The sequence below is a fragment of the Chionomys nivalis genome, chromosome 14, assembly GCF_950005125.1.
Source record: "Chionomys nivalis chromosome 14, mChiNiv1.1, whole genome shotgun sequence".
Taxonomy (NCBI): Eukaryota; Metazoa; Chordata; class Mammalia; order Rodentia; family Cricetidae; genus Chionomys; species Chionomys nivalis.
This window is the reverse complement of record NC_080099.1, coordinates 12,439,164-12,452,760: the sequence shown is the minus strand read 5'-3', so window position 1 is coordinate 12,452,760 and position 13,597 is coordinate 12,439,164. Positions and strand designations below refer to the sequence as shown.

General features: G+C 45.4%; 1 protein-coding gene and 2 non-coding genes across 3 annotated transcripts in view; 1 reads left to right on the top strand and 2 right to left on the bottom strand.

Moving 5' to 3' along the window:
- Positions 1 to 1,527: 1,527 nt before the first annotated feature.
- LOC130887113 (small Cajal body-specific RNA 18) lies at positions 1,528 to 1,606 on the bottom strand. The gene has a single exon (XR_009058340.1). It is a non-coding gene; the product is annotated as a small Cajal body-specific RNA 18 (non-coding RNA).
- Positions 1,607 to 1,695: 89 nt separating this feature from the next.
- Positions 1,696 to 1,835, bottom strand: LOC130887118 (small Cajal body-specific RNA 17). Its single transcript, XR_009058344.1, has one exon. It is a non-coding gene; the product is annotated as a small Cajal body-specific RNA 17 (non-coding RNA).
- Positions 1,836 to 2,253: 418 nt separating this feature from the next.
- Acaa2 (acetyl-CoA acyltransferase 2) overlaps positions 2,254 to 13,597 on the top strand; it is a 30,091-nt gene continuing 18,747 nt past the window's right edge. The window contains exons 1-2 of the mRNA XM_057788854.1: positions 2,254 to 2,358; positions 10,652 to 10,818. Coding sequence (XP_057644837.1) covers positions 2,343 to 2,358; positions 10,652 to 10,818 — 183 coding nt within the window. The 5' untranslated portion in view covers positions 2,254 to 2,342. The remainder of the gene's footprint in view (positions 2,359 to 10,651; positions 10,819 to 13,597) is intronic.

The window sequence follows — 13,597 nt, the reverse complement described above, 5'->3', positions numbered from 1 at the left end:
AGGACTGAAGTTAGACAGTTCTCAGATCTCGGATAATCTTAACAGTAGAATTTACAGATTTCCAATGGACTCACTAATTTCCAATTTTATGTTAACACTACATCTTTCCCTCCAAAATTAACTACAGAAAGACAACACTGCATTTCGAAAAACATTGGAGGCTAAACATATAAGAATGGAATAATGCTATCTCTTGTCTAGACAGGTAATAAATAATGCTATCTCTTGTCCAGACCAGTTTATTTTGAAAGGCATAGTGTTACAGGAGTGTACCTATTTAACTACCTTCGAGATACTTCTACGTAATTTTGTAGCCTAGTTGAAGAATACTCCCCTCCTTTTTGTGAAGAACGTTAAGCCTCCAGAAGACACGGGAAGACAGAACAGAGTAGAACACACTTTTCCACTCCTTGGTGACATTTTTGCCGTTTGTTTTCCTGCTCCCTACCATTTCTATGCATCTTGCTTCATGACTTTAGTTACAGATTGCTGCAACTAAACATTTCTGTGCATAACTGCAAACAAAACAAAAACCCTCCAAACGCCAATCTCCTACATACCAATGCAGTTTGGACTTGTCTTGCTGTGATTAGGTTCAGGTGATTCTGAGGAGGAACCCTACATAAGTGAGTTATGTCTTCCTCACAGCAAGGGAGTCCACAGTCTCTTTATTGGGGATTCTAAGTTTGATCATCTGGTTAAGGGAACGCCTCAGTTCCTTTTCTGATCCTGGAACTACAGTTATACACATACCTGTTTGAGTATACACTAACTTTTCGCTCCGATTTTATAGGGGACCATTCAGGTCATTTATAATCACATTCAATAGTAAACTTGGAAGTCCCTCTTGGTGGTGACTTGAAATAAGAGGAACGAGTGAGAGAGCACAGATATTTGCTCACCTAGTTTGAGCTTTGTATGCGAATGGCTTCATGAAAACTCCTAAGAACACTGTAAATAAGGTGTGCTGAAGTGTTCGCGGGGTGAAGTAAACGTCAATCTTTTAAAAACAAAGTTTTAATGCGTAGATGTGAAATAGCAAACAGCAGGTTCTCTGCACGAACCTTTTCACATTTCTGTAATTCCTGAAAGTTTTCACGAAAAACGATTAGGTTAAAGCCGTGCGTGGAGGAGTATGCCTTTAATCCCAGCATTTAGGCGGAGCTCATCGTTTGAGGCTAGCCTTGTCTACAGAAAGCAGGAAACCCTGTCTCAAAAAACGGGAGGGGGGGGATAAGAGGGAGGGGGAAGGAGGGGGAAGGAAATGGGGAGGGAGGAAGGGAAGGGGGGGAGGGAGGGAGGGAGAGAGAGATTTTAGATTAAAAATGCAGTCCCCCACTCCAAGGGAGCGGGCCAAACAACACACACAAAGCTTAACTGTGGAGCAGGCAGTGGCTGAGGAGTTAATACAAGTCAACAGCGTCACCCACGCCCCGCCCCGTTGCCACTGTCAGCCCAGGCGGCTCGGCGCCGCGGGGCCCTGCGCTCCTGATCTCCCCGCTCTGCCCAGGCCGCCTCCTGCTCGCCTGGCCTCAGTGTTCGCAGCACACTCCATCACCTGGTTCCCAGAACTCAGATTGCGCAGTGGTCACGTCATCATCGGCAGGGCCCAGAGCAGGCGGCGTGGGCATCCCTAAACCTGCGCCCCCTACCCAGCCTCACCTCCCCCTCGGTCCCTCACCCCTCAGCTCCCCGCGCCAGGTCCCCGGGCCCCATCACCTGCCACGTTTTCATAATCCTCTCAGGCTCCGGACCAGCAGCGCCGGCCACGGGAGTCCTGATCATATAAGGAAAATACCTCGGGCTCACTTGGGGTTGAGTCGGGGTCCCAGGCGCGCCCTACTCTACTGTGTTCCCTTTCCCTTCTCCAGGCGCCCCAGCTACCGGCTGCAGAAACCCTAAGAGTAGCCCAGGCCTCCGCCATCAGACTGCGCAGGCGCAGGAGCAGCCACTCTCACCGCGCCGCCGCCAGCCCCGCCCCTGCCCGTCGGCCCCCGCCCACTCAAGCTTGGGTGGGGCGGGGCTGGGATCTTGCTGCCAGTCCTTTACCGCGATGCCTGAGCCTGGAGATGGACAGAGCGGGCAGGGTTTCTAGAAGCCGGGGATGGGGACAGGTGATAGGACTGTGTGGCCGAGGTCATCCCTGATTCCCAGGGGAGGGGCGCGGGGCACACGTGGTATGGATTAGGGTAACCTTGACCCTGGCAGCGGGGGTGGGGGGGCAATGTAGGGGAAAGGGCAGGGGTGCGGCCTCGCGGAGCGCCGCCCATACTCTTAAGGCTGGGCTAGGGCGGGTGGCCGAGTGTTGCCGACACAGCCCCACGGAGTAACTGAGCTTCACCATGGCGCTGCTACGAGGTGAGCCAGCGCGCTTGGTGACCCCTGGCCGGGCTTCGGCTTCTGAGCTCTGGGGGCAAGCCGAGGTGGCGGGTGCAAGTCATTTCCCCGGGTTGGGGTCGGGATAGACATTGTTTGCATTGAGGAAGAAACTCCATAGGAGGCACGGGCGACAGCGGTGCAGTTTCCAGCGAACAGACTGGAGACCAGGATTGGCTGTGCTCCTGACCTTGGAGATCACTGGCGCGAGAGTGATTTCTTTCTTACTTACTCAACTCTGAAGGAAAACGCGGTGGTGCCAGAAGCACGAACGAGGTGGTCTGGGGCAGAGCGGGTGTGCACTGAAGCGCAGAGGCCTGGTCTCAGCCACGGTGTGTGGGGAAGATAATACTCCCCAAGAGGCTTCAGGGAACCTCCACTGGGGTGCCCTGATCCCTCAAAATAATTGGCAGTGGCTTGTTTGAAACTTCACCTCACTCCTTTTTCTCTTCCATTCCTTTAGTGTGAGCGACTGCAGAAAAGTGCAGGCCCTTGGTACCTAACTGCAGGGTTATTGTTTTAAGAAATTCCACGCTCCTTTTTCATAGCAGCTCAACAGGAAACAGAATTTTAACTTAAAGACACAAGTCTCTGTTGACTATGAGGCTGAAAGAATACGTATCAAATCCCTGAAGCAGGAGAAGACTTCACGTGATCTAAAGGCCTATTTGGTGGTACAAATACAAAGTGGACTGTGTAGGCGTTATCATAACCCCAGGGAAAGGCAATGCAAGCATTTCAAACGGGGAGGGCACCGTCTGGTCACTACTCTTTTCTTGATTTCCTCTCGGCTCTGGCACTGCCTTTAAAATAAGGAAATTAGAACGTGAGTTTGACAGTAAGGTGGCCATCGATAGGCTGTGGTGGATGTAATGGTAAAAATAGCGGTGTCACCATTCCCGGAACGGTGGGGCCACGAGGGGCAGCAAATCCCAATTCCCAGAGGCAGGGAGCCATGGCAGGTGAGAGACCAAGACAGGCACACCACGCAGAGTGCGGGTGGATATTTATTTAGTGGATTATGGGAGAGAAGGGGAAGAGATTATGAGGAGGAGGGGAGGAGCCACATAGCAGCTACCTCTTTGGGAGAGAGAGAGACAGAAAGGGACTGGCTCAGGCTGCAAGCAGAAAGAAAGATATGCCTGCCTCAGAGGTGGAGGGGGGGTCAGAACAGACCATTACATTGGGGAAATGTAAAGGGAATGCCAAATGACAAGTTTGGTCTTGTGGAACTTCTTGATGATGGGGGGAAACTGGGGAAGAAAGACTTGGGACGATTGAGGGTTTAAGTGAAAGCTTTTGATATCTGTGAAGTATGTGAGGGGAGATGGCAACAGGCACCGATTAGTGAGATCTGGAAGTCCACCGAGCCTAAGAGACACGTGACTGAACCAAGTGAACTGTGGGTGTTCTGGGAAAAATACAGTGTATCCAGGGTTGCCACACTTCTCCTATCTTACAGATTCCTTTGAAATGTTAATGAAAACAACAAACCTTTCAAGGAAAAGTTGCACAGCAATGTCTGTGTTAAGGAAATAAAAGGTGTGTGATTGTGTGTGTGTGTGTGTTAGAGGTTGTGTTCTAGGCACGAATATCCAGAAACGTGATGCGCTATCATAGGTAGGTAGTAGGCATGAGCAGAAAGAACCCAAGCCTCGAGCCTGGCCTAGTGATTGTTGGGCTAGTTAGAAGACCTCACAAAATGAGGCTCTGTTCTCAATTTGCATACCAACTACCTAGTGAGACTAGCCAGGAAGAAGGCCATGGGACTGAGTGCTATAAGGAAAAGGCACATTTGAGTGGGAATGCAATCATTAGAAATGATTACCAGTGCTTCTCAACCTTCCTAATGCTGAAACCCTTTAACACAGTTCCTCATGTTGGGGTGATCCCCAACCATAAAATTATCTTCTTTGCTGCTTCATAACTGTAATTAGCTACTGTTATGAATCATAATGTGAATATCTATGTTTTCCAATGATCTTAAGCAGCCCCTGTGAAAGGGTTGTTGAACCAAGCGGGGGCAACCCAAACCCACAGGTTGGGAAACATTAACAACTACCTTAATGTTTGGCAAGAAGTTTCACCTACAGATCTTACTCTCCTTGTCTGGGAAGGTTCAGAACCTCTCAGACAAGCCAGGCAGGGCTGCCAACTTCCTCTTGAAAGAAATGGCTGACTGGCAGTTTTCCTGGGCTTTTGATAGTTGCTCCCACCAAATGAGAACTTATGTAGCAACGTTCACATGAGAGTCGACACAGTTCATGTTTTCCCCTGAATTCTGACTCCATGTTCTTTGGATTAATATCGCTTTCCTGGCTGGAGGGTTTTTTGTTTGTTATTGTTGTCTTTTAGAAGTTTTTAGCATCTGATTTCTCAGAGTATTTTAGATTTTAATTTGATATTGAAGTTTTTTTAGACCTTTAAATATCCACATATTGGCTTGGTGTTAGGCTGGGTTATGAAATAACCCTGTAAGGTTTCATCTTTGTAGCTGCACATCCCATGTTATTTTTTAAATAGTTGAACTAATACAATTAGGCTGACCTTTCTAGTCTGGGATCACCGGGTAAGGAGCAGTAAGCAATACCAGTGAAAGAGAAGTCTGAGGGTTTGTTTTTATTTTCCCACAGACATTCTTTTCTGTTGAGATCACTTATCCCACTACTAATACTTCACGAGTATTCTTTTGGATTGTGGAAAATGGGGAAGATTAACAATGAAAGGGACTTGCGAAGAAACATGAACTTAGCCTCTATTGTTTCTTCAGGGTCGTCTGTGATCGTTCCATGTTCCATGTACATAAGGTATCAACCCCCCACCCCCACCCCAGCAGATGTTTAAAATTCCCTTGTTGTGGGACCTGGAGAGATGGCTCAGTGTTTAAAGAGCATGTACTGCTCAGGCAGAGAACCTGGATTTTGGTTCTGGCACCCAGGTCAGTCAGGTGGCTTATAACTGCTCAGCCCACTGCCCCCTTCTGGCTTCCATGGGCAGTGCTCCCCATCATTCATTCATACATACATATATACATATATACATACATGCATGCATACATATATGCATACATACATATATACATACATACATAAAAATAAAAATACATCTTAAAAATTCCTTGTGTTGGGATTTCAAAAGTTTCACAGTTACACAGCCAGGCTGTGGTAGGAAGGCATATGTAAAATGTATATTCTATTTGGGCTTCCCTAAATTTGAGCCTATAAATTTGAATTTTACCCAATGTAGAGAGTTTCCATTTAGTATTTCTTTAAATTGTTTTCTTCTGACTCATTTTCGTCTCTGTGGTACCCTGACTGCTATTGGTCCTGAGGTTCTACTTATTTCTCCCCAACTTAAGTTTTTCATCACAGACGTTAGTTGAGCAGGTTGGAGTTTACAGAATGTACTGCACATGGCTGCGTGGCTGTCCACCTAATTGTTAGCACCGTTAGTGTGGTATATCTGGGTCTTTGTTCTTTTGTTTGTTTGTTTGTTTGGTTGGTTGGTTTTAGGTTTTGTTGTTGTTGTGTTTTTCTGTTTTCCCTTTGTTTGTTTTGTTTTTCTCAAGACAGAGTTTCTCTGGCTGTCCTAGAACTCACTCTATAGACAAGGGTGGCCTCAGTCTCAGATCTGCCTGCCTCTGCCTCTTTAGTGCTGATGGGATTAAAGGTGGGTGAGCACCACCTGGGTTTCGTGTGGTATGTGGTATATTGATTAGCTAATATTGACACATTGTTATTTACCAAAGTCCATAATTTACATCAAAGTCCACACTCTGTTTACTCAGTGCTTTGAGGTTTGACAAGTGTATAAATGACATGTATCACCAGCACAGTGCAGAGGAAATATTTTGCCATGTCCCACCTACTCACTGCTGTTTCTGAGCCCTTTGCCAAGTGCTCACCTTTGTCCTATCTGTAGCTTTGCCTCTCGGGATATTTATGTAGTAAGAACATAGTGTGTGGCATTTCCAGACTGACTTCTTTTCAATACACAGAGTCCTTTTTTAATTGCCAAAGTAAAATTACATTTTATATGTGACACTTTATCACATATTGAAGAGCATCTTAGGTGCTGCCTTGTTTTGGCAATCACAAATAAACAAACACATGTGTAGGTTTGCAAGTCCCTTAGGGAACTACGAAGGCTCGCAGTCACTAGAGCCAGTGGTTAAGCTAGGTTTTTGTTTGAAGTTGGTAAACTGTCTTCCAATATGTGTTGTCTTGTCTTCCACTGACAACAAATGGTTTCCTGCTGCTACGCAGCCTCACTAGTATTTGGTAGTGTCAGCATTTGGGTCTTAGCCATGGAAATGGTTGTGTGTTTTATCATCTTCACATATACTTGCTTGCCCTCTGTGTGTTTTCTCTGACGAACCATGTTTTTTCTTTCTTTCTCTTTTTTTTTTTTTTTTTTGGTTTTTGGTTTTTCTAGACAGTGTTTCTCTGTAGCTTTTGGATCCTGTCCTGAAACTAACTCTTGTAGACCAGGCTGGTCTCAAACTCACAGAGATCCACCTGCCTCTGCCTCTGCCTCCCGAGTGCTGGGATTAAAGGCGCGTGCCACCACTGCTCGGCTTTTGCCCAGTTTTTAAAATATGTTTTCATTAATTCTTTAGGAATTTCTTACAATTGTATTTTGATAATTTTCACCCCCACTCTTTCCTCAAGCTCCTCCCAAATTCACAATCCACTTCCCACCCCCTCCCAATTTCATGTCCTCTTTTTTTCCCTTTCAATTTTTGAATAACCACTGAGTCTGATTTGTGTTGCCAATAAATTATTTGTGAGTATGAGGCTGTATAGCAAAGTGTGATGTCTGAATGACAACAGCTACACTGTGATGCTCTAAGGGAGAAGTGTCCCCCATAGGTTCACAGGTTTAAACATTTGGACTCCAGTCAGGGAGATTGTGAGAGGTGTAGCCTTGCTGGAGGAAGCAGGCATTGAGAGTTCATAACAGTGCTTCTCAGCCTTCCTAACACTGCAACCCTTTAATCCAGTTCCTCATGCTGTGCTGACCCCCAACTATAAAATTACTTCATTGCTACTTCATAACTGTAATTGTGCTACTGTTATTAGTCATAATGTAAATATCTGATAGGCAGAGCCCTATATGTGATATCACCACCCACAGGTTGAGAACCACTGATTTACAGCATTGGCCCTCCCTCAGTTCATTCTCTACTTCCTGCTGCCCTGCCTGCCACTTCCTGCCTTGCTGTCTCCACCACAACGGGTTCTAAGCCTTCTCGAACCTTAAAGTCAAAATAAACACTTGCGTAAGTTGCCTTGCTCAAGGTATTTTATCACAACCTCAGAACAGAAATGCGACCTTGAAGAAAACTGGCTCTCCCTCCCTGAGAGCCACCTGCCGTCAGTAGCTCCTCAGGGGAGGGAGTTCCCGAGCCTCTCCCACCTTCCTGCTACAAAGTTGCCTGACTTGTTCTTGTGGAAGAGAGTCTCACGCTGTGAGTTCCTGGGGACCATAGATACCCTCTGCCCCCCAATCTCTGGATCTCACAGCCTTTCAGCCTCCTCTTCCACAGTGGTCCTGTGTCTTGCAAGAAGGGTAGCATATGTAATCCATTTGTGGTCAGTGTTGGTTAAGGAAGAAAACAGAATCCAGTCTCTATGTTGTTTCATCTGCTGCATCCAAAATAAAGTTAAAAATTAGGGTCAGCAAGATGGTTTAGTGGTAAAGGTGCTTGCATCCAAGGCTGACTACCGGAGTTCAGTCACTGGAACCCACATGACAAGATACGCCCACAGGTACAACAGCGACAAGTGTGTGGGAGGGTGGCTAATGCTTTCTGATTGGATTTAAGGCCACCTGCACAGGAGGAAACTCACATCTAGTACTATAAGCAGGGCCCAGAACCTGTTTGGAGAGTTCACAGGCTCCAGGGGTGGACCTACTGTTTGCTAAGCGGTCATAGTATCAAGCTGCCTTCTAAATTTCCATATCCACAGAAGTTTCTTTGTGCAGTGGATGGTGGTTAGTGCAGAAACTTCAAACTGGCTCAAGGGTAGCAAAATGTCAGCCGAGTGTCCAGGGTAAAGGGAGAGAGACTGTCTTTTAAAAGGTGACCATCACCTGTGGACCAACACCTGGGCTTGCCCTCTGGCCTCTATACACATATGCACACACACTCACAGAAGTACACACAAAAATACGAGTAATTAAAATATTCAGAGACTGTTCACTAAGAAAGACATTGGCAAATAGGAAGCCTTGGTGGCTCAGGATAACTCAGCTACTAGAACAAACTGCTTCCCTACACCAATAACAGCCATAGTCTTCCCTGAACACCCGGATGTATTGTAAATAGCTGCATGGATCTGTCTCATTCTAAAGTACATATATTTTCCCACATTCTGTTAGACTGTAAGTTTCTTAAAATAGAAATAAGAAGAGACTAAATTCAGTTTGTTCTGTGTAAGAGGTCGTACATGTAAGTTGTTAATACTTTAGACAGCAGTGGTATACTGTTTGGATATTCATAATTATAGGTCAGTATTGCAATACAAACCCAATATAAAAGCTCTCATAATTCCTTTCTTTCTTCCCTCCCCCTGTCCTTCATTGCTAGCTGGAATGGAGAGACACACACACCACACATAGACACACACACTATCTCACTATGTTGTCCCCATTAGCCTCAAACTCAGTTTCTCCTGTTTCTGCCTTTCCCTGCCTGGATTACAGACCTTTGCTGCTATCATCTGTGTTGCGCAGTACCTACCCCATGTGTTAGCTACACACTCACAGTACCTGCCCCCATGTGTGTCAGCTACACACTCACAGTACCCGCCCCCATGTGTGATGAGCTACACACAGTACCCGCCCCCGTGTGTGTCACCTACACACTCACAGTACCCATATGTCAGCTACACACTCACAGTACCCACACCCCCGTGCATTAGCTGTCCACTTCCCTCTCGTTGTTCTCGGGAAGATCAGATGATCTCAGGAATAATCAGATTTCTCACACTTGGTTGAGAAATGTTTGTGCAATGAAAGAACTACAGCCACTATCCAGGTTTCTCACTGTACAGCCCAGTGTCTGCCACTCACCGTGGCTCTGGATTGGTACAATCGTAAGGTTTTGGCAACGGTGGAAAGGAATGATTATTTACGTGCATAAGAGCAGCAATTTGCTTGCTGTACTGAGGACTGAACACATGGTCTCACACGTTAGATAAGCACTGTACCAACGAGCTGTTACCGCGACCCCAGCAAGCATGCCTTCTGTTTACCTAGGAAAGAATCATTAAATCTGGATAGTTCCTTAGATTAGCCAACTGCCGGTGAATTTCATCTGTAAATGGTAACCAAATTTGCCCATTTGTTGCACAGTTTGAGATAACAATAGCAAAGATTACAGTTCAGGATTTGAAACTTATCATTCAAGTCACCCTGTGACTCCAGAAGCAGTGGCACACGGACGTCATTCAAAGCTCCATACATCATACATTCTAGAAATCATGTATTTGTCTCTCTTAGGATGCATTTGGATTGAATGGGGTTGGTTAATCCACGTGGAGAACAGTCAGAATTTTTGTTGTGTCTGTAGGCATGCTACTTTACACGGGGGCAGGGGGAGGTATCCCTTCTTATTGAAACACTTGATGCTCTGATAAAGAGCTGAAGGGCCTATAGAGAGGCACAAGGAAGGGTAGGCAGGGCTGGCAGGCAGAGAGGATAAATAGGAGAACTCTGGGGAAAGGAAGGAGCAAAAGAACAAGGAGAGGAGGATGCTAGGAAGCCCCCCCCCCCCAGTCACCCAACCACCCAGCCAGCCATGGTGAAGAGTGAAAGTAAGGTTTACAGAAGTAAGAGAAAGAAAAAGGCCCCAGGCGAAAGGTAGATTGATTAATTTAAGATAAGAAAAGCTGGCTAGAAACAAATCAAGCTAAGACCTGGCATTTTTAAGTAATAATAAGTGTGTGTGTGTGTGTATGTGTGTGTGTGTGTGTGTGAGAGAGAGAGAGAGAGAGAGAGAGAGAGAGAGAGAGAGAGAGAGAGAGAGATTCATTTGGTAGCTGGGTGGCAGCCCCCCCAAAAGAGCCCAAAGCTAAGAGTAATAAAACAAACAGCAGAAATTTATTTACAATGTACTTCTTGGACCCTGCATGTAGGAGACTATTTCTATTTGTGTGGTTGGTTCTATGCATTCTTGGATGTCTTCAGTTACCTCATTGGAGATTGTCTTTACCATGCAATGGTAGAAGATGCTAACTAATCAACTGCGAACTGTCTCTCCATACATTAGGTGTGTTTATCGTGGCTGCTAAGCGCACACCCTTTGGAGCTTTTGGGGGTCTTCTCAAGGACTTCACTGCTATTGACTTAACTGAATTTGCTGCCAGGGCTGCCCTGGCAGCTGGCAAAATCCCACCAGAAACCATCGACAGTGTCGTCGTGGGCAATGTCATGCAGGTTAGTGGGGAGAGGAGATATTCACATCTGTTGCTTTCTCTGATCATTCTGTGGGAATCATTTCTTTACTGTGTCAGCATGCTGACACAGTAATAGTTATCAATGTTATCAGTAGTTACAATTTGTAACCTTGGCCACCCTCTGACTCTTAGGGTAATAGACATAATGCAAGGCAGCATGTGTCCCATCTGGCTTGGAACGCATTTCAACCCTGCTTTTTATTTCTTTTTTTATTTTATGTGTGATTTTTCCCTGTGCCTATGTGCACCAAATGTGTATCTTGTGGCCATGAGGGTTGGAAGAGGGCATCAGATCCCTTGGAACTGGAGTTAGTGACAATTGTGAGCCACCTTGATGGCTGAAAACCAAACCCACGTCCTCTGCAAGAGCAGAGTGTCCAGTCTTCCTAACTACCGAGCCTCTCTCCAGCCCCACCTCAGTGCTTCTCAAAGTGCACACTCACTAGGTTTATGAGAAATTAGCTTTCACAGTGTGTTGCTAAAGAAAATATGCCTGCTTCCTATCACTGGATTGAAAATGCCTAAGATGTCAGCTGTGGAGGAGAAAGGTTCTGTTTTGATTCATGATGTCAGAGGTTTCTATCTATAGTCATTTTCTTCTCTTGTTTTCAGCCAGGGACCATAAAACCCATCATTAGAGGAGCATGTACTGGAGAAGGCCTGTCTCACTTTATGGTAGCCAAAAGCAAAGAGGGATAGAGGGCCAGGGCTCTAATCTGCATTCCCCTGAGGACTTATTTTCTCTCACTGGCCCTCCCTCCTAAAGGAGCCACCATCCATGAGTACCATCCTCTGGGAATCAGGCTTTTCACAGACACCCTTTGGGAGACATTCTAGATCCAGTTTACAGCAGGAAGGAGCAGGCCCAGGTAATGTAATGCACCCAGCACAATCTCTTACACCTTCTAGGAGATTGGTGAGGATTTCTTATGGAAACAAGCAGACTCTTTAGCCTCTATCTTGGCATGTGTCATCTGCAAAATAGATCATCCATACGAAGGTGATTGAAAGCTATATGTTCCTTCAAAGTATACAGCCATTTTCTGGTTGTGTAATGTCTTGGTTAGGGTTTTATTTCTGTGAAGAGACGCCATGACCATGGCAGCTCTTATAAAGAAAAACATTTACCTGGGACTGGCTTACGTTTCAGAAGGCTAGCCCGTTGTTATGGTGGGAAGCTTGGCAGCATGCAGGCAGACGTGGTGCAGGAGAGGTAGCTGAGAGTTCTACATGTGGATCAGCAGGCAGCAGGAAGAGAGAATGACACAGGGCTCGGTTGAGCACTTGAAACTTCAGACATTCTTCACAGACACATTTTCTCCAGCAAGGCCACACCCACTCCAACAAGGCCACACCCCCTAATGGTGATATTCCCTGAGCCTCTGGAAGCCATTTTCATTCAAATCACCACAGTGGAAGATTTTAGCTGTTATGGGTAAGGCATCCAAAGTGGACGAAAAGAAATTAGAATTTAACACAGATGTCATATGTCTATGCACACGTGTGTGTGGGAGAGCATGCACATGTGGGACTATATATATATGCATTCTAAAATGCTCTAGCCACGGTGACAAATATCTGAGCAAAACAACTTAAGGTGGAAGGATTTTTGGTTTCAGGTTTTTTTGTTTGTTTGTTTAGTTGGTTGGTTTTTTGTTTTGTTTTGGTTTGGTTTTGGTTTTTTGAGACAGGATTTTTCTAATATATCCCTGACTGTCCTGGAACTCACTATATAGAACAGTCTGGCCTCAGACTCACAGAGATTACCTCATCTGCTGTGGTTAAAAGTGTGCACCATTATGCCTGGCTGGAAGGATGTCTTCGGGATCACAGTTTCAAAGACCATGGTCCGTACTAAATTGGACTCCATTGCTCTCTGCTTTCAGGACTACGACTGAAGGAAGCGGTAGAGGAAGTTATTCATCTCATGGTAGCCAGGAAGTTATAGAGGAAGAAGACGTAGGAAAGTAAACTACTTCCTCCAGCCAGACCCCACCTACTAAAATATCCATTCTCTCCCAAAATAGGCATTGGTGCACACAGAGGCGTTTCATGCTTAAGCTATACCAGTGATGTGAGCTCTGCCACATCAAAGAGAGTGAAGGTGGAGACAGAAAGGCATGAGGTCTTGGGTTTGTGTAAATGGAGGTGGTATGTTCATTTTCCGGCCACCCAGACCCAAACAATCACACAGAAACTTTATTAATTCCAATACTGCTTGGCCGATGACACTAGTATAATCCTAGCTAGCTCTTACATCTTAAATTAACCTATTTCTATCAATCTGTGTATTGCCATGAGGTTGTGGCTTACTGGTAAGGTTGCTAAGGTTCTAGCATATTCTTCTCCTTCGGCAGCTGCATGGCATCTCCTTTACTCTGCCTATTTTCTCTCTATACTCCTTGACTCTGCCTATTTTCTCTCTATATCTCTGTTCAGATTTCCCGCCAAAACAGCTTTTAGCCAATGGTAATAAAACATATTCACAGCATACAGAGGGGAATCCCACATCAAATTTAAACTCTTTTCTGTCCATCCATATGTCTTCAGATGCAGAAAAGTCAGTGCCATTTTATATTTTCAATTTTGCCTACCAAGACTAATATGTTTTGATAATTAATATTGTTAATATTAATTAAGAGGAACTTAATATTAGTTCCTCTTCCTTCTTTTTTGGTGGTGGGGCTGGGGAATTTTGCTGCTGATCAAAGAAAACATTAGAATGGAAATAAAGTTAAAATAAACTACATTTGGTTTTA